Source organism: Aphidius gifuensis, unplaced genomic scaffold (assembly GCF_014905175.1).
Source record: "Aphidius gifuensis isolate YNYX2018 unplaced genomic scaffold, ASM1490517v1 Contig14, whole genome shotgun sequence".
NCBI lineage: Eukaryota > Metazoa > Arthropoda > Insecta > Hymenoptera > Braconidae > Aphidius > Aphidius gifuensis.
The window spans coordinates 1-25323 of NW_025220578.1; the positions used below are offsets into that span (position 1 = coordinate 1).

Here is a 25323-nt window from a genome sequence, read left to right on the forward strand (position 1 = left end):
CCACGTGTATTGTGCAGCATAAAATATTTATATGTAGAATAATAATTGTGTTGAAGTGAATTAAATTTATTTAAAAATTATATTTTATTTACAGAAAAAACAGAGCAGTCATGAAGAATTTGATACCAACTGGAACAAAAGATTGCTGATCAAACAAGAGCCAATCAATTACAGAGAATAATATAATTGAAAAATTGCACATGCGTTTTTTTAAATAAATTTTTCAAAAATATTATTTAAAAAAATTATGATTATTCAAAAATACAAACTAAATATATATTGTGGTTATTTTTTTATCAATTTTTTTATACGATATTTTAAGTAAAGTTATGAAAATGATTAATTTTTTTCAAATATAAATAAAAAAGTAATGTTTTGTTTAAATTAGAAGAATATATTTTATGTAATTTCAAATAACAAATAAAGTTTTTAAAACTAAAAAAAAAAAAATTATATTAAATGTTGAAATTTAATTTAAATTGAAAATTATAAATCATGCATTTTTAAACAGCAATAATAATTTTGATTATACAATTATGAAAAATGAAAATATTTGAATAATAAATTTTTTATTTTTAATATCAAAATAACAAATATTAATTTCAATGAATCTATTTCGGAGAATATCATTGAAAAATTGTACTCTTTTTAAATTTGTCTGAATTATTTTTTTTTCTAAATCACGATAGATTAAAATTCAACGAATAAAAATATCGGTCATTAAATATATCGGTGACTATCGCACATTCCTAGTCGACACTTCGACAGTGGTCGATTTCAACTTCAAACTAATTTTAGAAATAGAAAGAGAAAGAAATATAAATAAAAAAACGTCATTATTCGCTGTTTGAAAATTCACCTTGAAGATGATCCCCGCCCACGTTTTGTGTATTAGTGTGCATTAGTGTGTGCTGTGTGTGTGTCAATTGTCATCAAAAATATATACAAGCGTCATTTGTTAAACTACTTGACTTGTCTCTCTTCAACAATTTGTTATTTATTTTTGTTATTATTTATATATTGTTTTTAAAAATGAACCAATGGATAAGTTTAATTTTGTTAATGGGCTTATTTTTTACACTAAGTAAGTATTTAAATAAAAAATTATTTCATGTACTTAATAAAAATAATAACCTAATGAATTTTTAAATGTTGAATAATTTTTTTTAATTTTAGGCAACGCCCTCGAGTGTTATGTTTGTGATAATCAAGAAGATAATAAGCACAAGTGTCTACAAAGTATCAAAACATGTGAACAAGATGAAGATGTTTGTATGACTGAAGTTAAATGGGGAAGTATGTATTATTTATAATTAATTAAAGCTGCTTATTTTCCATTACAAAAAAATGTTTATTGTCAAATAATGACTCATAATTTTAATTAATTTTAAAAAGGTGCTCCATACTGGACTGTTGGTGCTAAAAAACAATATTATATATCAAAAAAATGTGCAACTGAATCACATTGTCGAAGAATACGTGAAAAAAATATGCCTGATTGTACATATCTTTGGTATGTCGATTGGAAATGTTCAGAATGTTGTCGAGGTGATCGTTGCAATTATTTTATATTTGTAAGTTAATTTTCTTGTTTAATTTATATTTTTTATTGTTTTAAAATTAATTATTTATTTGTCATTGTTTTATTTACAGTCATCAGCAAGTAAATTCAGCATATCAATGACAAGTTTATTAACAGTGACGTTATTTGTACATATTGTCAAATTATTTTGACTCAAATGGACCAGGGATTAAATTATTTCCCTTTGAATTTATCACTGATAACAGTGGTATTATTAAATAAAAAATATTCCAAGTCACAATTATCAACAATCAACATGACCAATCAGGTCAGCAAACTTAACAATTGCCTTGAAATATTTTAATTATTTTTTATTTCAATTTTACAAACAAATCCGTCCAAATTATTAGACATTAATTTTAATTACTATTATTAGCTTTTAATCAAATCCGTCCACGATTTTTATACAAAATAATATTAAAATATAATAATTTATTTTTCATTTTTAATGATTAATAAATGTAGATTTATTTTATGTAATTATTATGTATTGATTCATTAAAATATTGAATGATTTAAATACTCAAAAAAATATATTTTATTTGTAATATTAACATCTTTTTTTTTCTTTACTAAAAACAACCTTTTTTTTTTTTATCCTCACCTGTAATTTGACCCAATCATAATTTGCCAAGTAGCCAACTTTATAAAACTAAAGTTGAATTAACAATGAATCTACCCCCAAATAATTTAATTGAACAATAAATAATTAATAATAAAAATTAAATAAATATTCAAAAAAATAAACAAGTAAATATTTTTTACTCATAAATATAATTATAATAATTTTAAAAAATCAAAAACGAAATACTATTATTATTCAACATATAAATAGATTAAAAATATAATAAAATTTTCTATTTTTTATATTTTAGTTTAATTAAAAACACAAGTAAATAAATTATTTTTATTTAAAAAAATATTAAAATTAATTGAAAATCCACTAAAATCATTAGATACAAATTTAAGTTATTTTTTCGTTCAGTTGGCAATAATAATGGTTGGCATATGTTGACAGCTATGGCTATTTATGGTCAATACACAATTTGCAAAGCACGTGTTAAACATACAAATTATTTATCAAACAAAAATAACTGATGAAAGGATTAATTAATAATTTTACAAGTGCTAAATAAGGTCAGTATTAAATTATCATAATATTAATAATATCAATGTGTGAAATAAAAAAATAAAATTAATATCAAACGGCTATTAAATCTATCAAAATTATAATTTGAATTTTTTTAATCATGTAGTTTTTATTGTAACACACATATATGTATAATAAAATTATATTCATAAGTGTGTGTGTGTTATAACGCGCGTGTTTTTTAATTCAAAGAATTTGTGTCTCTATGAGACTCCTGAAACAATTATAGGATCAATTCAATTGAATCAACTGACAAGTTGATCAACTGCTCAGTTACTCAACAATATTGAATCAATCCAACTCTTTTATATTTCATTTGGATTAAAAACTCGAGACGATAAACACACACTCTAAATTAATTGTTCCTATTTTTTTATATTCGATTTTTTAAAATTAACTTGATGGTATTTAAAGAAAATAGAAAAAAAAATATATAAAAATAAAAATGAATTCTAATTTTAATTTTATTTAAGCTTGAATGTTTGAGTTAGAAATAAAATTAATTTTGTTTTTTCAAATTCTGATGTAATACATTGAGTGATTGCAGAACATTATAAGGAATAATAAAAGTGATAATGGTAAAGGTGTTGGAAACTTTTACGAGGAAGAAATGGATTGATTTATCAGTTGAATCAGGATTGACAAGATGTCTGTCAACTCTTGATTTAACAGCATTGGGAATTGGCTCAACACTTGGTGTTGGTGTCTATGTACTTGCTGGATCTGTTGCTAAAGTTGCTGCTGGACCAGCTGTTATAATATCATTTGCAATTGCAGCAATTGCTTCAATATTTGCCGGTAAGTTTTAATTAAAAAACATCAACAAACAAGACTCAATTTTTCATTTAATATTTTTCTTTTTTTCCTTTTATAAATTCACAACAAATACATGACTGTGTTTTGTAAACAAATATAAATATTTAAATACAAAAGCAGAAAGAAAAAACAAATTCATTCTTTAAATTCTATCAATGTAAAATAATTGTTTTATTTTGAATTTGAATTTTATATTTGTCATTGAATGTATTGACACAGTAAAATGATTTTTATTATTTTAATAAAATAAATTAATATGACATAATAAAACAACAATCCTTCAGAGCTAATTACAATTACTGGTTTGTCTTACTAGTTAATAATAATTTATTTATTTTATGTTTAGGACTTTGTTATGCTGAATTTGGTGCCAGAGTTCCCAAAGCTGGTTCAGCATATGTCTACAGTTATGTTACAGTTGGTGAATTTATAGCATTTTTAATTGGCTGGACATTGATATTGGAGTATGTCATTGGAGCAGCAAGTGTTGTCAAGGGTCTCAGTGAATATGTTGATGCATTATTAAATCATGAAATGCAAAATTTTTTCAAATCTATTGTACAATTTGAGGGTGATCATTTCTCGAAATATCCAGATTTATTTGCTTTTACAATAACAATGATATTTTCACTTGCAATTGCTTTTGGTGCAAAAGAGTCATCAGTTGTTAATAATATATTTACCCTTATTAACCTTGGGGTCGTGTTATTTGTCATTGGTGCTGGATGTATTCATGGTAAGCAAATAAATAAATATATCATATTAAAGTCATATCAATTAATTTTAATTAGCATCATGATAATAATAATAATAATATATATTTTAATTTTATTTATTAATAGCAAATTTTAAAAATTGGCAATTACCATCATCATGTTATGGGACAAATGATAATTCTGATGATTGTAAAAATAGAGTGAAAGGTGGTTTTGCACGATTTGGTATTGCTGGTATAATATGTGGTGCTGCAAGATGTTTTTATGGATATATTGGATTTGATGTTGTTGCAACAGCTGGTGAAGAAGCTAGAAATCCTAAAAAATCAATTCCCATTGCTATTGTAACATCATTGACTATTGTTTTTTTGGCATATTTTGGTGTATCCAGTGTTTTAACACTTACTATTCCATATTATCAACAAAATGACAAAGCTCCATTACCATTTATGTTTGATAGTATTGGCTGGGGTTGGGCAAAAATGCTTGTATCACTTGGAGCAATATGTGCACTTTGTGCTAGGTAAATAAATCATTAATTCTTTGTATATTTGTAACAGCTGTATCATTGTAATATGAAAAAACAATTTGATAAAATTTAAATTAAATTGTTTTGACTGTTTGTCAAAGTATTTATATCAATAGAATCAATTTAATTTAATCAAATTAAGAAAGCTAACAAGTAGCTACTAAAATTATTTTTTCATCTTACAATTATACTGATATTCATTTTATAATATTGTTTAATTGGTGTAAAATAATTTAAGCTTACTTGGAGCATTATTTCCACTTCCACGTGTTATTCATGCAATGGCATCAGATGGTCTCATCTTTAAATTTATGGGTAAACTTCATCCAAGATTTCAAACTCCACTTATTGGAACTTTAACAGCAGGTTTTCTAACTGGTAATATCTTGTTTTAATTAATAATTTTAATAATTAAAATAATACACTTGATTAATATATTTGATCTGTTTTTTTTATTAGGAATTTTATCAGCAATTTTTGAGCTTGATCAACTTGTTGATATGATGAGCCTTGGCACGCTATTGGCGTATTCAATTGTTGCAGCTTGTGTTCTAATTTTGAGATACGAAGAAAGTGAGGCTTTTGAAAAAAGAGTTGATAGAGATCCTAGAACAGCGATATTTATTGTCAAGCAACTTATTAATATTAACAGAATAACTATGTCTACTAAATTAACTGGTCAAATATCTGCCTGTCTCATTTCTATTTATGGTTTGTTATTCAAATTAATTAAAGCTAAATTGTCACGAGTTTTATATTTATATAATTAATTTATATTATACTTTTTTTATTTTATGTTACAGTATTGCTATGTATTCCAGCAACGTTTGTCATTGCAAGATACTCTGAAGATATTATTAATGGTTCTCCTTGGGCAATTACATCACTAACACTTTTATTACCATGTCTCATATTAACATTGATATTTATTTACTGTCAGCCTGTGTCGGAAAAACAACTTGCATTTACGGTAATTTTATTAATCATAACATTTTTTAATATCTTTTATATATAACTTTTATTTTTTTAGGTTCCATTTGTTCCATTTCTTCCAGCAACAAGTATTTTTATTAATATGATTCTCATGATGATGTTGAAAAGTAAAATATGGATCAGTTTCAGCATATGGCTGGCAGTTGGTAAGAATTATAAACAACTTATTCAACAAGTAATTTAATTGTATTTTAATTTTATTAACTTTTTTCTTATACAGGTCTTTCGATATATTTTTCATATGGCGTTTGGCACAGTACAAGTCGTAAAAAAAATAATTCATTAAATGATAATAATTCATGTAACTATAAGTAATGTATTTTATATATAAATATATATATTTTTTTTTGTTCAAACTCATTATTAATTAATAAAAACAAATTTGATAATAAATTGATGGTTTTACACTTTTTCGATTTAGATTGACAAAATAAGGAACTAAAAAAATATGGATATATTTTTTTTTTCAATTAGCAATTTAATTGGCAAATTTTTAAATCGATTTGACTTTTTATTGTTCAATTTTTTAATTGCTTAATTGCCTATTATTGCTTAATTTTATAATACACTTTATATAATCGAAAAAAATCAACTCAATGATGTTTTAATTTAAAATTAATTATAAAATTAAATGCTTATTATAAATTGCAAATATCATTTCATTTGATGTCATACTTGAAAGTAAAATAATTTTTTTTTTAACCACCAAAAATAGGCTTGGAATATTATATTTTTTGTTTCTTTCAAATTCTATTGATCGATACTTTTTTTTTTTTTAATTATTGTTATTGATTGATTTTTATTTTTCTAGGAAATTTATAAATTTTTTATCAAAAAAAAAAAAAAACCCAGGTGACGAAGAGAGTATGATGAAATTCTCTAAAGTTATTTATACTTTTATCAAAAAGAGAAAAAAAAAATTGAAAATGATAAAATATTCTAAAGTCACTAGTTTATTTATTTTCTATAAATATAAAATATAACTAATTAAAAAATTAGAATAAGCTAAAATATGACATATTTTTTCTCAATATAACTGTCTTTGATTTCAATAAAAAATAGATTTTATGAATTAATTAAATAAAAACTAGTTTTAAATTAGATATAATATACAAATCAACTTTTTAAAATTTTATGTACATATATTTTTTTAAAGCCATTTTTATTCAATAAAATAATATTGTTTATTGCTAAATTATTTTATTTTAAATAATTTAAATAATTTATTTATTATTTAATCGACAAGGCTGTGTATAAATTTTGTTTTTCGTTGTATTGATATTAATTCTTCCAAACGATAGATAATAGATTTTTTTTTTTTATTTATCTTTCTTATCTGGAATTTGTGAGTCAACGTGATAATAATAATCACATGTCATTAAGGTGAAATGAAAGTTTTGGTTTTGACATGGTAGATTTTCATTTTTAAAAATTTATTCGGCTACTTTACAGTCACCTGTTGGCTTTCATTCGTGAGAAGCCTCGTGTTAGATATAAGAAAATTAAAAAACGAAATATTTTTTTTCTGATAAAAGTGTATATAAATAAATAATATAAAAAATGGTGAAGTTGGGGAATATATTGCAAGTGTTTACACGAAAAAAAATGATTGATTCAACAAATGAATCTTCATTGACAAGATGCTTATCGACATTGGATCTAACTTTCTTGGGGATTGGTTCTACACTTGGTGTTGGTATCTATGTACTTGCTGGATCAATTGCACACCACGATTCAGGACCTGCAATTATAATTTCTTTTGCAATTGCAGCAATTGCTTCAATATTTGCTGGTGAGCTTATTAAAAATTATATTTACTTATTTATTTATTATAATAATTACATCATATCATTAAAAATAAATAGGCTAACTATCAGAGAAAATTTATATTGAAATTAAAAAGGGATTTTTATTTATTTTTTTTCTATACATTTATTAACGTTTTTTTTTTTTTATTTAAATAATGAAAAAAAAAAATAATGTTAAACCGGTGTATTGAAGTCAAAAGGGCGTTGCTATCTAGATAATTAAAATTTATTTTGAGGAGATATTAACTGGGTGACTTGGCAATTGGTAAAAATAAATTCGATTCTGTGTTAACAATTCGATTTTTTTATAAGATTTTTTTTCGCTCGGAGTCAATGAAAATGTCGACTTATTTATGTCATAAATTTCGATTATTGTTAATTAATTGTTGTTGTCAGTCAAGGTCAATTTTAAAAATTTATCACACAAATTAGTCAATGTAATGTGAGTCGTTTAAAGACACAGAAAGCCATATCCCTATCGCTTTATTTAATAGACTTAAACTAAATTATTTTATTTAAAAATACAAGTTATTTGTTGGTAAATAAATTTTTCTATACTTTTTTTTTTTTTTATCGAAATAAATTTTTAAAATCATAAAAACACTCAATAGCTCCAAGACATTTATAGAATGGTTTTTTAATAATAAACGTTTTATAAAAATATTTATGAAAAAATAAGTTTAAAGTTTATTTTTGTTGACGGATTTTCTAGTTTATTTGAAAGTAAAACAATAAATAAATTTTAAAAAATAACTTTAATTGTTCTGTTTTTAATATTTGTTGATGATAACAGAAAATACATTTAGCTCAAATAACAATTGATAAAAATGATAATCTTGAGTAAACTTTTACTGGTTAATTTATTACATTTACTCAATTAAAATTAACAAAGTTTTCTTTTCAATTTTTTTATTGCAACAATGATCTATTTGGTGGAATTATTTCCTAATTTTCCTCTGCGTTAAAATCCAGATAATTAGTGTTAAAGTTGGCAGTTTAGATTTCAATGTTTTCTATAGATTTGTGCCCTTTAGAAATATGTACGAAAAATCGGAGTATTACATATATGATTGGAAATCTCGATGTTGCAACACAGTATATGCTTTCTCTCTCGATTTTTTTTTCTCTTTTCCGTGTATTGCACACACTCTCGCCAACAAACTCATTCAAAAAAAACTTAAATGATTATATACATTCATTAATAAATATAATTATTAGTAATAGTTTATATTTATCAAAAATAAGTGAATTTTATGTACAATTTATTTGTCGGTAAATCCTGTCTATTTTCATTGGCAGATTGTCTAGTCTATTTGAAAGTAAAACCCATTGCAACAAATTCAATTATCTCAAAGCTATATATCAACTATAATGACCAAATAATTAAAAAAAAGATAACAAAAATTATCCTTGATAAGAATTAATAAAAATGAGAATCTCGAATAAACTTTTACTGGTTAATTAATTAATCAGGACCAAATTTAGTAACGTAATTTATGTTTGTTCATTATTATTTTTTTTTTAATAGAAATATTGTTTTTTTTTCATTTCCAGGACTATGCTACGCAGAGTTTGGTGCCAGAGTTCCAAGAGCTGGTTCTGCTTATGCATATTGTTACGTGACAATGGGTGAATTTATTGCTTTTTTAATTGGTTGGATATTGATATTGGAATATGTCATTGGAGCAGCAAGTGTTGTCAAGGGTCTAAGTACTAATTTTGATGCTTTTATTAATTATAAAATGAAAGCTTTCTTTGAATCATTGCAAAAATTAGATCCTGAATATACTGGAGGCTATCCAGATTTATTTGCTTTTACAGTAACAATAATTTTTTCACTTGCAATTGCTTTTGGTGCCAAAGAATCTTCACTTCTTAATAATTTCTTAACTATTGTTAATCTTGGAGTTGTCTTATTTGTCATTATTGTTGGATCAATTTATGGTAAGTTCAACAAACAATATAATTTTATTTATTTAATAAAACAATATAAATTAAATTGATCTTTTTTTTATACAGTAAAAATATCAAATTGGCAAATTGACACTGGATGTACTGAAGTAATAAAACATAATGTAACTTGTGAATATGGAAGAGGAGGTTTTGCACCATATGGAGTTGTTGGAATAATTGCTGGTGCTACAAAATGTTTTTATTGTTTCATTGGATTTGATTGTATTGCAACTGCTAGTGAAGAAGCTAGAAATCCAAAAAAATCTATTCCAATTTCAATTGTTGCATCATTGACAATTGTTTTCTTGGCATACTGTGCTGTATCAAGTGTTATGACATTGGTTGTTGATTACAGAGTGCTGAATGACGACTCTCCATTACCAGCTATGTTTGAAAGTGTTCAATTATATTGGGCCAAGAATATTATATTTGCTGGATCTATGTGTGCAATTGGTGCAAGGTAAATATATTTTAATATAATTTTTATTTTTAAAATACAATCTCAAGAGAGTCTAGACACTGGACACTTCTGTTGTCAGGTAAATCATAAATTAGAAACATAATTAGTCGTTATTTAGCAAATTAAAATCATCATAAATTCATGGAAAATATTTCATTTTTATTTTTAGTTTACTTGGTTCATTATTTCCACTTCCACGTGTTATTTATGCAATGGCTTCAGATGGTCTCATCTTCAAGTTTATGGGTAAACTTCATCCAAAATTTCAAACCCCTGTTATTGGAACTTTGATTGCTGGTTTAATAACTGGTAAATAATTATTATCAACATTATTTATATATAAATATTTGTTTAATTAAATTTTAAACATTGTAATTAATATTTTAATTTATTTTTGAAGGAATTTTATCTGGAATATTAAACCTAAATCAACTTTCTTCACTGATGAGTCTTGGAGTCTTGTCGGCATACTCAACTGTTGCATCTTGTGTTTTAATTTTACGATACAAAGAATGTGAGACATTTGAAAAACGAGATGACAGAGAACCTAGAACTGTTATTTATATTGTCAAGCAATTGCTTAATCTCAATAATACAACAAGATCAACAAAATTAACCAGTCAAATTGCTTCAAGTCTTGTTTTTCTTTACAGTAAGTTTTTCGATAACAACAAAATTATTTATTAATCGATTAATGAATTTTATTTAATTACAGTTTTATCGTGTATACCCACAACATTATTTATTATAAATTCTTCTCAACACATTCTTAATGGTTCTTTTTCGACAATTGGAGTACTTGTTGCTTTTATATCAATTCTTGTTTTGATATTAATATGTATATATCGTCAACCTGTATCAGACAAAAAGCTATTATTTTCAGTAAGTTTTTCTAAATCAATTATTATATACATATTATATTGTTTAGCTTTATTTATTAATATTGTTTAAAATTATTTATTTCGAAGGTTCCATTGGTACCATTTCTACCAGCTTTCAGTATTTTTATAAATGTGAGTCTCATGATGACACTAGAAGCTAAAGTGTGGTACTTGTTTACTGCATGGTTATCTATAGGTAACTATATTTTACAAAAAAAATATTTATATTCATCATTGTTACTGATGTTTGTTAACTTGAAATATTATTTTTCAGGTCTAGTTATATATTTTTTGTATGGAATTAAAAATAGCAGATGTGGAAGTCAATTGACAAATTTGATAAGCGAAAAAAATCAAAATAACAAAAGAAATGTGCAACAAGAAATAAATAATGGCATGGCATATAATAATCCATCATTTGTTGAGTAAAAAAAAATTATTTTGTCAAAGAATAATTTAAACAACAAAAAGATAAATAAAATATAAACAGTTGTGAATTTTTAAAACAACATCATTAATATTTTTTGTAGAAATTTTTAAATATGTATTACCTGCATATTGAGATTAAAAGCCAAATCGTTTTCTGTTCTAATAAAATTTTTTAAAAATAATTGATGAGTTTATTTTTATTATTAACGTAAAACCAAGTTTTTAGCAAATTGTTAAAATTAAATGAATATTTTTATGATTAATCATGAAAAAGGCATTTGCTTATGATAGATAATTATTTGTTTCAGCTTTACGTTTTGAAATTGATTCGTTATTTTTTATGGCTTCAATCAAAATATTTGTAGTATCATCTAATTGACTTTTATCAATTATTTTTTAATTATTTTTTAATTAATTATTTTTTATTTTTTCCTCAAGTCAGCCTGGAAATAATTGGAGTAAAGATTAATACACAAGTGGTGAAAAAAATCAAGGTTCTCTGAATAATTCAATTTTGATTTCATATCACATGTCAAAGTGAAATAAAAGTTTTGTTTTTAACACCCAGTAGATTTTCATTTTTAATTATTTATTTGGTTTATAGTTACAGTTTAACAGTTTAACTTATTGGCTTTCATTTGTAAGAAGCCTTGTGTTAGATATAAAAAAACTAAAAGTTGATATTTTTGATAAAAAAGATTGAATAAATAATATAAAAAAATAATGAAGTTGGGAAATATGTTGCAAGTGTTTACACGAAATAGAATTATTTATTCAACAAAATAAATACATTTTCATTGTCAAGATACATGTCGACATTGGATTTGACTTTTTTGAGTGTATTGAAGTCAAAAAGGAGCAATCATGGTAGAAATATACCTCTATATTATTTAGTATATTTTTACCATGGGCGCAATCAATTGATTTGATGAACTTAAAATGAATTATTTTATTTAAAAATACCCCTTATTTGTTGGTAAAAAAAATCTTACCATAAATGATCGAAATAAATTTTTAAAATTCTAAAAAACGTTCAATAGCCCCAAGAAATTTACGAAATGATTTTGTAATATCAAACGTTTTATAAAAGTATTTATAAATAAATAAAAGTTTAAAGTTTATTTTTGTTGACAGACTTTCTAGTTTATTTGGAAGTGAAACAACAAATAAATTAAAAAAAAATAACTTGGATTGTTCTGTTTTTAATATTTGTTGTTGACTTTAGAAAATATATTTAGCATAAATAACGATTGATACAATTGATAATCTTGAATGAACTTTTACTGGTTTGCATTATATTTAGTCAATTAAAATAAATACATCAGAGTTAAATGATAGCTTAGAAGGGAATAGATATTTTAATAGAAAAAAAAAACAAATGAGGAGTAACATTAAAAATTTTTTTTATTATTATTATTACTTCACACATGGGAACCTTACGAATATAAAATTTTTTTTTATAACACTAATGATTAATGAATGATTTTATAAACAACGTTACATTTTTTTTTTGAGCTTATTACTTAATAAAACTTGTTCAAACAAAATCCAAATGTAAAATGAAAATTAGATACAACTTTTAGTTGATGAAATATTAATTTTAAAAGACACAAAAAAATTACTATTCTCAAGACAGAATACAGCAGTAATAAAATGAATACGATAATAGAAAAAATTGAAGTTAGTATCAATATAAAAATATAATCATCTGAATAAAGCATAAGTTTGTAAAGCTTTAAATTGAATCAAATACTTTTTACTCGACTAAATTCATTGATGACATTGAATCAATTTTAACCAATGCTTCTTCTAATGCTTCACGCATATAAAGAAATCCATCACGCTTGTCTTTTTCTTGTTTTGATAATTCCGTCAAGGGAGACTAAAAGTAAATAAATATTCATTAAAAATAAGCCAAATATTTGAATGAAAAAAAAAACAATTTTGATGCTTACTTTATCATTGCTGTCCAGTAATTTTACCAACAAGTCATTTTTGACAAACTTTTTAATATTTTCGATTATAACATACATAATGGTTTTTGGAACAAGATCATTGATTTTATTTGTAAGGGGTTTTAAAAATGAATCAATCATGATGTAAAATTTTTCAGGTTCTTGCATTTCAGGCACTATTTCCATTAATGCTGGAGAATTATTAGCTGGAGAAGCTCCATTTGCTCTCGATACTCCCTGAACAAATCAAAAGTCAATTTATTATATAATTGAATAATTGAGAAAAAAATTAATTGTAAGCAATTAATTTTACCTGGATAAGAGGTGGTTTATTTTGATTAACAACAGTTTCTTCAGCCCTAATAGAAAATCAAAAAAATAGTTTATAAAAATTCATTAAAATTTAGAAATATATAAATATTTATAATTAAAACAAAAAGGAAAATTAATTTTATATAGGTATAAAATTACTTTTTGAAATTGACGAAATCTGAATTTTCAGTGTTTAAGTAACTGAGTTGTATTTTAATCGAAGTATCAAGATTTTCTTTGCATTTTTTTTCACAATCTTTAAGATGTGAAATTAAAATATTTTCAGTCTCTGCTCGTAATTTTGGATATGCAGACATCTAAAAGTAGAAAAATAAATTAATATTTTTGTAAATTATTTATTGATTGTTAAAAAATGAAATTAATAACTCACATGCTTAGTGCAATCAAGCAAGATATTAGTGAGTTGTTTGACAACAAGACTGACACATTTGATACTCGGTTCTTTTAATTTACTAATTTGTGCTTTTGCAACATTTTCAAATGCCTTATCTGGCAGGAAAATACCTTTTCTTGCACCTTAAATAAATAATTAATAAAAATTATTATCAACATTTTTAAATATACTTTAATATGTATGATCAAAAGTTTTACAACATACCTCGAACATTTTGAATGGTTTCCATAATTTCTTTTCTCAAATCACCATCAGCAAGTGTTGCATTGGCAATACTAATTGGAAGAAATTTATGCATCAATTGATTGATTTTGGACCCACCATTCGGAGTATTACTAACTTTATCAGATTCATAAAATCCAATTTCGTTATTGAACAAGTCAAGAACAACTCTATGCATTCTGTAACATATAAATTAATAAAATAAATTAATTAAACAAATTAATTAAATAAATTAATAAAATCAGTCAGTTGTTAAACTGTCAATTAATTATACTGATAAGGATTAAATAAAATACTGACCCAGATAAAGATTCTATTTTTGATGCTGAATCGTCAAGTTGATAATCATTTTCTCCTAAATATTTTATAATATTTGATAATTCAGCATCCAACTCATTTCGTAATGCTGGTAATGTGTCACGTATGTGATTAGTCAATTGTTCATTGAGTATTCGTTGAAGACAATGAATCCCAAGTCTGTCAGAAAAAAATTTATATGCTGGATGACTGTAAAAAAAAAGCAGAAAAATTAAACATTAATTGAAGAAAATAATTAATAAAAAAGTGTATTTGTTGGTGAATTTTTTTGAAGGTTGATAAATTACGTGTTGAAAAATTTTTTCTCCGACTCAATTGCATCAGCAATACTTTTTTTTTTGTCAATATCACTCTGATTACGATTAATGACACCAACGTAGCCTCGACTCAATGGATACAATTTGTTTTCTAACACAGCTCTGGCATCAGTACCTTCACCCATCATGTCCAGCTTTGTAATGACTCCAATTGTTCTGATACCTACAAGTATATTATTATTTATTGATTATTAAAGTATCAATAAAAAATATATTAAATGAAATTTTAATTTAATAATTTTTACCATTAGGATCAACTATTTTTGTAAGCTCAAGTGCATCACTAGTTGCAAGATCAATATTAGCAGGTGTTACTGCTAATATAAGAGCATTTTCTTTATTTATATACTCAAAAACCATTTTTCTTATTTGAACAGCAATATCAGCTGGTTGTCCATGAACTGGTACTTTTGTTAAACCAGGCAAATCAACTAATGTCAAATTTAAAACTGAAAAACAATGTTGTAATTTATAGTTTTTGTTTATAATTATTTTTAAAAATATTAGTATCAAATATCTTACCAGTTGGTGAATAAATCTTCAATGTTATTGGTTTAGGATTTATTCCTTTGTCACCAACTGTTGATTTGTCTGTTTCATTCTCAATTTCTTTACAAACTTCATTAATACGAAATTTTTTAGTTTTAGTATGTTCAAACTCTGCATATTCTATTAAAAAAAAAAAAAGAATTAAAATTTAATAGTCATTTAAAAAAAAAAAGAAAAACAAATTATTTATTTACCTTCATCACTGTATTTGTTGGTGATTAATTGTAAAATCAGTGGCCTGCGTGTCACAATGCCATTGCCTCTTGGCAGAAAATCTCTGATGAAAAAATATTAATTAATTAATTAATTATTTAAGTTTTTAAAAAAAAGATTAAAAATAAACAACACAAACATACTTTCCAACAAAGTTTTCCAACACTGAACTTTTTCCAGCACTTTGGCCACCAATAACCACAATTTGTGGCAAATCAAATTTAACTGAAACCGCATGTTTAGTAAATATATCTTGTATTTGATTCATGAATGGAATCAACTTTTCCATACTCTCGTTATTTGCCATTATTGTTTTTCTTTTTTTTTTTTTGTTATCAATATACACTGAACAATTCTGAGAAAAAAAAATTAAAATAATGCGATAAAAAAATTAAAATATTAAAAGTAATTCTGTCAATTGTTAATTATTTTCTATCAATAAATGATTTTTATTTTTTTACTTTGATAAATCAACAAGTTTAAGCAAGTTACTTACAAGATGTTGCACCGCAGAGGACTGAAACCAAATGAACTGTGGTGGGGTACTGGGGTAGCGGTGCTGAGTGCTCTGAGTGCTGTGTGCTTTTGTCTTTTGTGCCCCGTTTCTCGTTTCGGGTGACGTCAGGAGCATGGATCTTTCCAGATTTCCAACCGTTTTTCTCCTTCTCCCCCAATGTGATGGCCACATCAATTCTAGGAACAAAAACAAAACAAAATATTCGTCATCCAGCCACATGCCTATTTTATTTACTGTCCAAAAAAATACTACTATAATTTTTTTGTGTGAGTCACTTTTTGATACATATATAAATTTATTGTGAAAATTTAATATATATTTTAATTTATAATTTTTAATTTGTGCCAAATAATGAAGAGAAATTAAAGTGTATTTATATTTAATATTTTAAATAAATAATCTACAATTCTACAATCTAATCAGCTGTTGTGTCAAACCACAAAAATAAATTTGATACATCCTGCCTTTTATTTATCTTTAACATCAGGCAAAATAATTATTCACGTTGATGTAAAATATGTTCAAGTATGATATTAACCTGTCAATAAACTGAAAAAGTATTAAAAAAAAAAAAAAAATCAACAATAAATAAATGAAAGCAAAAAAAAATAATAGAAAAACAATGTCAAATGGTAAATTAAGAAAAGGTCCAATACCAGATCGTTGGTTAAATTGTCCAAGAAGAGCAGGACGTCTTATAAATAAAAAATTTCTAGCCTTTAAAACACCATTATCAAAATATTTTAATGATCAAGTACCTGAAGAATGTCGTTTTAGTGTTGATTTTTTATTTAACATTGCAAAAGGAAATAAATGGAAGCTTGGTTTATGGATTGACCTGACAAACACATCACGTTTTTATGACAGAAAAGATATTGAATCACATGGCTGTAAGTACGTGAAGTTACAATGTCGTGGACATGGTGAAACACCAGATGCAAAAACAACACTTGAATTTGTAAGTGTATGTAAACAATTTATATCACATCATCCATTGGAAATAATTGGTGTACATTGTACACATGGTTTTAATAGAACTGGTTTTTTACTAATAAGTTATTTGATTGAAGCTGAAGAAAATAGTCTTGGTGCTGCAATGACAAAATTTGCAATAGCAAGACCACCTGGTATTTATAAAAAAGATTATATTGAAGAATTATATAAACGTTATGAAGAAGGTGAAACACCACCACCAGCACCACCAACAAAACCAGATTGGTGCTTTCAGTATTGATTGTAATAATATTATAATGATGATGATGATGACAATAATGGAGTACCAACTAAACGACGTACAACTGAATTTAAACATAGAAATTTAGTGTTTATTATTGGTGTTCTTGATGTATCATCACAACTGCTGCTGTTGATGAACAAATTAAAATATTTAAAAATATATTAGTTTGCCTAGCTGCCATCCCATTAAATTATCAAAGCTCAAATTGAAACAGATAATCATCAGCTACACGACAACGTATTGGAAAAATAATCATTGAAAATAAACAGATTCTTAAATCACTGAGAGAATAACTCATTTAATAATTGAACTGGCATTTTTGTTCAATCATTCCTAGACAATAAAATATAATACATTCAAGTACTATTATTAAAAAAAAAACAAAAAAAAAAAGAATGAACATAAAGGTCATAAAAATTTTCATATAACTGAGAAAAATTTTTTTTACCTTAGTTACTCGTTCATTCTTATTAAAAATATTTTCATCTTAAAAGTTATAATAATTTTCTACAGTTAAATAAACCTATTCAGTTTTTGCGACAGTTAATTTGCAAAGTTTGTATATTTTATATAGTAAACATGCATTCAATAAAAAAATTGAATATAAAATATTTAAAAAAAAAATATAATTTTTATTTTTGACAATAAATAATTAATATAATATGAATATATTTTGTGTTAATTTTTTTTCCTGAATATAAAATTATAATTTAGTTTTTTTTTATTGTTGAAGGAGTTTTACACAAGTGACGTTGAACAACAATTAATCCTTTAATTTTTAATCCTTGATATTTCTTTTTTAAAGCACCCTCAGTGTCGATTGTCCGGTTTATTTGTAATAATTTCAACTCTAAAAGAATGTTTTTCTTTCGATTTTGCATACGATCGAAATTTAAAACTGAATTAAATAGTTATTATGTAATAAATTACTATTATAATAAATTAATAACTAATAATTATTGACGTATGTATAATATCAAAAGCATTCTTGGAGCACGCAGTTCTGTTTTTGCTGCAATGTTTAATCATGAAGAATTGAAAGAAAATGAAAAAGATGAAGTTGTCATTGAAGATATTGATGAGGATGTTTTTGAAGAATTTTTACATTATATTTACACTGGTGAATCACCAAATATTGACAAAATCCCAATGGAACTACTTGCTGTTGCTGAAAAATATCAAGTTGATTGTTTAAAAACCATTTGTGAAGATGTAACTGGCAAAACGATAAACTTTGATAATGTTGGAAGTATACTTATTTGTTCTGATAGATATAATCTTAAAACTGCATGAAAAATGTTTAGAATTTATGAAAAAAAATCTACGAGCTGTTATGTCAAACAAAACATTTCAAGTTCAAAAAAAAAAATATCCTGAAATTTTTTTAGGTGTTCTTGAGCACTTGTTGTTGTCATGAAATAAAAAATATTCATTGGTGTTGTTTTGTTTAAAAAAAAAAAAATTTTGATTTTATACATTGTATATTGTATTAACATTTTGAAATAACTTACTTAATTTCTATCTACAACCTATTGTAATAAAAAAAAATATTGAAAAATACATTTTTATCATTAGTCTGATTTTTTAAAAAACCTCCTTTTTTTAGTTGTGAAATTTTTTCCAAATTAAATTTAATAATCAAAATATAAATATTTATTAGCATTGAAAATCACAACTATTGAAATATTAAAAAGTATTTATCGTCCAGATAGAATTCCAACGAAAAAAGATTTATCATCATTTAAGCCAAGAAGAGGCCTGACTATTTTTATAAATAGTCAACTTGGATCTTGTCCATACTTGTATGTACATCTGGTCTAAGTATTGTATCTTGTATCAATGCAAACATCAATATAAGAAAATTTAATTGATCCAAAATATGTGTCACTTGCTGTTTGTTTTATTATGGCATATTTTTTATTAATACACATCGATATTTGACTAAGTGACCATAATGATAATTTGAAAAATTTAAAAGAACAAAAATAATTCATAAATGTTGTTGGACTTATTGATTAATCTGTGAAAGTTTTTTTAAATTAAATTTTTTGAATTGAGTTTTTTCTTTGAGTTTCATGTATTTTTTTTATTACTCAATTTTTTTCTAAATCTATTGTAAAAATAAAAACAAGATATTAAAAAATAAATTTTTATCAATATACTATTTTTTATTATTATCAAACAAAGAATAACAACTAAATAAAAATAAATTGATTGAGTAAGTATATTGAAATGAAAACATATATTAAATTATTACAACCATACTTTTCTAAATCAACAAAATTAAAAAAATGTCTATATTGCTGTTTATAAACACAGACAATATTATTTTTTATTTTTTTAAAGATTTAGATATTTAATATCACATAAATATAGATAAATATATTTTTTTTATTTTGATTTATAAAAAAATATTTATGTAATACGAAGTAATTTTTAGTACAAAAATAACATTATTATATCTATTAAATATTAATTACAAAAATACTTGAAAGATAATAATAGTAAAAAAAAAATAAAAAAATTATTAAGGTAAATTGTTGTAAAATTATTTAAATGTTTTTTTAATTTCAACAATTTCTTCAGATGAAAATTGAAAGAAAGTCAATATATTATTGAATTGTCTTGGATCTTTTTTAATATATTGTTCAAGATGTGCTTTGAAATTAAAATTTTTTATGAGCCTTTGTTTAAATTGTTCTTGATAACTACGATCAAATCCAAGAAATAAAAATAATATTCCAATAGGCACTTCAAAATCAGTTTCATGTTTTTTTAACACACGACATAAAAGTGTAATAAAAACAATATCAGTTGTGAAATTTTTTTTAAATTGTGTTATTTGAACATGATCATTATCAAAATGCCAATTTAAAAATCTATCAAAGTCATCAAAGTGCTTGAAGAGTAATAATCGAGCACAAATATTTTTTGATTGTAATAATGCTTTATATGATTTTCTTTCTTCTTCACTTTGAAGTATATTTTTCAGATAAAGATCAACAACTTCATATTGACGTCTGTCAATAAATTTGTTGCAATATTTTTCAAAGCCTTTACAAATTTCTGGACGTAGTTTAATCATTCCATCAGTATCATCAATAACAGATGTAACAAGAGTAACCGCTTCTAATTTAAACATCATTGGTTTTTCCAATGACCAACAAATTTCAACAATACTTTCTTTAAAACGATTTGGATTTATTTTCCAAATTTCAGATATCATCCACAGATCAGTATAAACAATTTTTTTATAAAAATGAAAATCATCAACAATTGTTTCTACAATGGTTTTAATTAACCAATCATATGTTTCTTTATCAAAATAATCCAAATCCAATAGTAAATATTTCCAAGGCCATTCTTTAATCAATAGTTGAATTATTTTTTTTTTATATGCAATGAAGAATATATTTTTGTCGTTTTCTCTCAAATGTGGCACAAGAATAAATAAATTACAAGTGTGCTGTTTAAAATTTGGAATTGGATTTCGAGGAATCATACCTCTCCAGATTCCTTGTTGCAATAGTTCTTGAGCAAATGGTAAAATTATCAAATTTTTATCATCTTGACTGAGTTTGTTTATGAAATATTTAACAGCTGCATTGTTGCCTTTATAAACACAGTTTTGAAATGCATCCAATTTATTGATTTGATTTAGTAATATTGGTAATTTTAAGTTAGTTTTATCAACGAATTGCATCCAATATTGCACAATTTTATGCTTATTATTTTCACGAGAACCAAGACTAATAGAAAGTGACCGTTGAATATTGAATTTTGCTTGTTCTGAACATTTGTTCCATGTACTATGGATGACATCCTCAAGGCAATATGTACATGCTTCAAGAAACAAGAATGGTAAACTAACTTTTTTTTTACTATTGTAAATATTTAAAAAAGTTTTTACTTCATCTACTCTTCCAATACAATCAAATTCAATGTATTTACAATAAACGTCAAGTCCAGGAAATGACTTAGCTTTGAAAACACCATTCCATCTTATATTTATACGTCCAAGATAATCCAATAAATTTTCTCCAACTGGTTTCATAACTTTTTTATTGCATCAGTAGTTTAATACTGCGTCCTAAGGACCAACGCACATATTACAAGCAAAGCTTGACTGTGCACGCTTATGTTTTCATGTGAAAACAATAGACATTATTCAATAATAAATTGAATATGTCATACTACCAACATCATATTTTTGCTAAATTGATATCGGTAGTTTGTCATATAAAAATTATCATTTAATTTTATCTATTGTTTTATTATTTTTATTATTTTTCTTATTATTATAACTTCGTTTGAAATTATTATAATTTTTCATTGAATTTTCATTTTTTAGTAGGAGATGTATAAAAGCAACATTGCCAATATTTAAACCACCATTTATATCACGGTTCCATGTTATATGACAATTTGGGCAATATAAATAGCGGTCTCCTCTTGTACTTACATGACATTTTTCATTACAATTAGCACAATTTTGAGTTGTCATATATTCATCAACATTGAAGAAAATTATATTTTTATGTTTTTTTAATGTCTTTGCAAATATATTTAATGGTGCAAAGACATATCCCCTTATACGGTTAGACATTTTTGTTGAACCCATTAAAAATAATGTTTTACCATTAAGTTTTTTTCTTTTATGATAAAATCGAAAATTTCCATTAAATATTTTATTTTTTTTATCTTTATTAGGTTCATTTTTAAATTGTATTTTTTTTTTCTCAAAATGATCATTTATATTTGATAAAATATTTTTATATTTTTGTTTAAGTTTTTCTTTTTTTTCTTGTTTTCTAATAACTTTTTTAGCTTGTTCTTTTCTTCGTTGTCTATCTCTTTGATACTTTTGTCTATCTGTTAATTTATTTTGTCTTTTATCTGATTCTTCTTTTAATTTATTTTTTTTATTTTCTTTTTTTTGTTCATGATTAGTTTTCTTATTTTTATTTTTATCATTTTTATCTTGTTTTTTATTTTTATCATCATCAACATTATTATTATTATTATTATTATTTACAATTTTTTCATCATTTTTTTTATCTTGTTTTTTATTTTTATCATTATTTTTTTTTGATGTATTTGTTGTTTCAAGTAATTTAATTTTTTTTTCAATTTGTTTTTTTTGATTTTTAATTAATTTTTTATTTTTTTTACCAATACCCCAAGCCATTTTATTAACTGTAGTATCAATAATACTTCTTGTCATCATTATTTTATCCCATGATAATTTTGCAACTCTTAATTGTGTATATACTGGTGACATTATATCAGTACATTCAGTTCTCCATTGCATAGTTTGTATATAATTAGTTGGATCTTTTGTATTTAAATTTTTATATCTATCTTTTAATAATAATTCATTAACAGCCTTATCAACTTTATCTGTTATTTTTTTTAATTTTTTTTGACGTTTAAATGTACCAGTTTTACGACGATATGTTGATAATTTTAAACAATATGGTTTTCCATGTTCTTTATCACCAAAATTTTTTATACAATCTTTACCACGAGTAGTTATTCCAGCTAATGGATTTCTAAAACCAGGATCAGCTGTAACAACTTGTTCACAATTTTTAGCTTTCTCTTTTATATTATTAATTTTTTCTGGTTTCACAATATATTCATCTTTTTTATCATCATAATAATAATCATAATCATCATCATCATCATCATCATCATCATTTATCTTTTGCTTTTTTTTATATAAAAAACAAGCATAAACAGCATTTGTTGTCATTGAACAATCAAAATTTTCAAAATGTGGAATATGTGGAAACATTTTTTTCCACAATTCTTTAATATTATTATTATTATTATTATAAGTTTCAGCAACTTTTGTTCCCTTTAAATTATATAAACGTGAAGCTAATTTTTTAAGACCAGTATTTGAATAACGTATATGTTTTAAATTACATTGAAATGTTGGTATAAGAATAAAATTTTTTAGAATTCCTTGTAATTTATGAAAAAATGGAAGAAATTTCCACCATTTTATTTTTCTATAAAATAGGGAAAAATCTAAATCTTTAAATTCTTTAAATAATTCTTCTTTTGGATGTATATTATATATAAATAAATCATCTAATAATTTTTTAATTTCATCTTTTGTATATTTATTTTCTTCTTTTCCATCTTTTGTTTTAATTTTTAATGAATAAAAATATTTTTGAACACGTTTTGGACCATGTTCATTAAGATTTACTTTTAAATTTGTTTCAAATTGTGTCATCATTTCTTCAAATGGTCTAGAACAGCCATCTATATTATGTAACATTGGTATTTTAACATTTTTTGGACGATCATTTTCATAATCAGCAAGTAATCTAATAATGTTTTCATCAATGTCTTTATTAACTCTTACATCTGCTCTTAAACGATTAAAAATATCATTTACTCTCGGTTCTTTATCTGAATTTGCAATATAATTTAATAACCATTTATTTGGATGATTAATACAATATTCATATAAAATTGATGCATCACGTGCCAATTTAGCTAATCTTGTAACATCATCAATAATAATATTATATAATTCTAATTTTTCATCATAATCTTTTTTTTCCATATTATTTAAATTAAATGTATTTATACCAATTGCTGTTTTTAAACCAATTTGAACTGTACTATGTCTTTCTTTTTCTTTTAATGTTTTTGATGGATTTCTTCGTTTAATTATTTTTGAATCATTTATTGAATTTTTAGCAATTACTTTTTTTTTACAACTTGAATTGTACCTACACCATGTAGATCTTTTATTTGAATGTCCATTTTTTTTACAATCAGTACATTTAAGTTTTTGTTTTTCATCACTAAATTCACAAAGTTTATTTTTTTTACTTGCATGTCCTATTCTATGACAATCATTACATACTCCTTTTAATTTATTATTAGATAATTTGGTATTATCTGGTAAATCATTTGTATTTTTAATATTATTTAATTGATTTTTTTCATCATTCTCATCATCATCATCTGATATAATTTGATTTTTATGAAATATTGATGTTTGAGTTGATTCTAATTTATTGATTTTTTGTTTTTTTTCAACAATACATAAAGTTTTATTATTAATTTTTCTTTTTAAATTTTGTTTATATGGTTTAAATTTTTTTTTATCAATTAAACCAATATGATTATTATTTTTTCTTTTTAATTGGTTTTTAATTTCTTCTGATGATGTAGAACATTTTGATAATTTTTCTGATAAATTATCAATATCTTTCATAATAATTGATGATGATTGTATGCTATTTTTTGATTTATTAGTATCTTTTGATAAAGTTGAAAAATTTGAAAATAAATCAGATAAATTATCAACAATGTCTTCAACACTTGGATTATGTTGTGCTGATTGTGGTGGTGGTGATGGTATTGTTGATGAAATATTTGATTTTTTATAAAATAATAAATATGGTTTTTTGTTGTCATTTAAATGAAACGTTTTAATATCTTCAAATTTTATTTGAGTCACTATATTATCATTAAAACAATACCATATATTTGTATTTTTATCTTTACAATATGTATAATAATGCCCTGAATTTAATGTATTACCATCATGAATAATTATAGCATATATTATATATATTTGACTACCTACTGATTTACGAACTTTATCATCTGTTAATTTTGTTTCTGATTTACTAGGTATTTCAATTGGTAATTTTATTTCTTCATCAATTTCAAATGTTCCATTATTGATTAATTTAAATGTATTTAACTTTTTATCATGAACAAAAAAATTTAAATTAAATATCATATAAGGAGGTAAAATTGTGTTAACTTTCTTTATTGTACAACTATTATTTTGACCACAATTAATACAATTTTGTTTTTCATTTTTATAATTTTTTGACATTAATTTTTTTACTGTTGTATTTGTTTGAATATTCAAGTAATTTATAAAAAAGGGTTCTTTTGAACAGAATTTTTT

General features: G+C 23.9%; 5 protein-coding genes across 6 annotated transcripts; 4 read left to right on the forward strand and 1 right to left on the reverse strand.

Moving 5' to 3' along the window:
- The first annotated feature begins 912 nt into the window (after positions 1-912).
- On the forward strand, positions 913-2136 carry LOC122860007. Its single transcript, XM_044163649.1, has 4 exons — positions 913-1084; positions 1177-1296; positions 1396-1574; positions 1654-2136. Exons 1-4 carry the CDS (start codon positions 1033-1035, stop codon positions 1732-1734), a joined length of 432 nt encoding a protein of 143 aa, XP_044019584.1. The 5' UTR covers positions 913-1032; the 3' UTR covers positions 1735-2136.
- Positions 2137-2496: 360 nt separating this feature from the next.
- On the forward strand, positions 2497-6179 carry LOC122860005 (cationic amino acid transporter 2-like). Of its 2 annotated transcripts, XM_044163647.1 has the most exons (9): positions 2497-2719; positions 3280-3530; positions 3895-4284; positions 4391-4787; positions 5032-5171; positions 5253-5504; positions 5597-5763; positions 5824-5932; positions 6007-6179. In XM_044163647.1, the coding sequence occupies exons 2-9, from the start codon at positions 3308-3310 to the stop codon at positions 6099-6101; spliced, it is 1773 nt and encodes a 590-aa protein (XP_044019582.1). In that variant the 5' UTR covers positions 2497-2719; positions 3280-3307; the 3' UTR covers positions 6102-6179. The 2 variants fall into 2 exon arrangements, with proteins under 2 accessions (XP_044019582.1, XP_044019580.1); XM_044163645.1 differs by lacking the exon at positions 2497-2719 and having other exon boundaries at positions 2908-3530.
- Positions 6180-7152: 973 nt separating this feature from the next.
- On the forward strand, positions 7153-11499 carry LOC122860003 (cationic amino acid transporter 2-like). The gene is made up of 8 exons (XM_044163643.1): positions 7153-7578; positions 9149-9538; positions 9614-10007; positions 10177-10316; positions 10408-10659; positions 10723-10889; positions 10976-11084; positions 11163-11499. Exons 1-8 carry the CDS (start codon positions 7347-7349, stop codon positions 11315-11317), a joined length of 1839 nt encoding a protein of 612 aa, XP_044019578.1. The 5' UTR covers positions 7153-7346; the 3' UTR covers positions 11318-11499.
- A 1574-nt stretch (positions 11500-13073) lies between these two features.
- Positions 13074-16702, reverse strand: LOC122860006 (dynamin-like). Its single transcript, XM_044163648.1, has 14 exons — positions 16540-16702; positions 16115-16311; positions 15762-15973; positions 15600-15682; positions 15379-15525; positions 15102-15305; positions 14827-15019; positions 14522-14728; positions 14204-14400; positions 13976-14121; positions 13744-13901; positions 13586-13631; positions 13273-13509; positions 13074-13199 (listed from the first exon to the last, which is right to left on the reverse strand). The coding sequence occupies exons 2-14, from the start codon at positions 16304-16306 to the stop codon at positions 13074-13076; spliced, it is 2148 nt and encodes a 715-aa protein (XP_044019583.1). The 5' UTR covers positions 16307-16311; positions 16540-16702.
- A 21-nt stretch (positions 16703-16723) lies between these two features.
- Positions 16724-17681, forward strand: LOC122860004 (mRNA-capping enzyme-like). Its single transcript, XM_044163644.1, has one exon. The coding sequence runs from the start codon at positions 16728-16730 to the stop codon at positions 17367-17369; it is 642 nt and encodes a 213-aa protein (XP_044019579.1). The 5' UTR covers positions 16724-16727; the 3' UTR covers positions 17370-17681.
- The last annotated feature ends 7642 nt before the right edge of the window (positions 17682-25323 follow it).

Coding starts and splice junctions, on each gene's coding strand:
- LOC122860007 (XM_044163649.1), top strand. CDS start 1,033: ATGAACCAATGGATAAGTTTAATTTTGTTAATGGGCTTATTTTTTACA. Junction 1,085..1,176: donor GGGCTTATTTTTTACACTAA/GTAAGTATTTAA, acceptor TTTTAATTTTAG/GCAACGCCCTCGAGTGTTAT. Junction 1,575..1,653: donor GTTGCAATTATTTTATATTT/GTAAGTTAATTT, acceptor TTTTATTTACAG/TCATCAGCAAGTAAATTCAG.
- LOC122860005 (XM_044163647.1), top strand. CDS start 3,308: ATGGTAAAGGTGTTGGAAACTTTTACGAGGAAGAAATGGATTGATTTA. Junction 4,788..5,031: donor ATATGTGCACTTTGTGCTAG/GTAAATAAATCA, acceptor AAATAATTTAAG/CTTACTTGGAGCATTATTTC. Junction 5,933..6,006: donor CAGCATATGGCTGGCAGTTG/GTAAGAATTATA, acceptor TTTCTTATACAG/GTCTTTCGATATATTTTTCA.
- LOC122860003 (XM_044163643.1), top strand. CDS start 7,347: ATGGTGAAGTTGGGGAATATATTGCAAGTGTTTACACGAAAAAAAATG. Junction 10,890..10,975: donor ACAAAAAGCTATTATTTTCA/GTAAGTTTTTCT, acceptor TTTATTTCGAAG/GTTCCATTGGTACCATTTCT. Junction 11,085..11,162: donor TACTGCATGGTTATCTATAG/GTAACTATATTT, acceptor ATTATTTTTCAG/GTCTAGTTATATATTTTTTG.
- LOC122860006 (XM_044163648.1), bottom strand. CDS start 16,306: ATGTGGCCATCACATTGGGGGAGAAGGAGAAAAACGGTTGGAAATCTG. Junction 15,306..15,378: donor GAAGATTTATTCACCAACTG/GTAAGATATTTG, acceptor ATTGTTTTTCAG/TTTTAAATTTGACATTAGTT. Junction 13,200..13,272: donor TACTGGACAGCAATGATAAA/GTAAGCATCAAA, acceptor ATTTACTTTTAG/TCTCCCTTGACGGAATTATC.
- LOC122860004 (XM_044163644.1), top strand. CDS start 16,728: ATGAAAGCAAAAAAAAATAATAGAAAAACAATGTCAAATGGTAAATTA.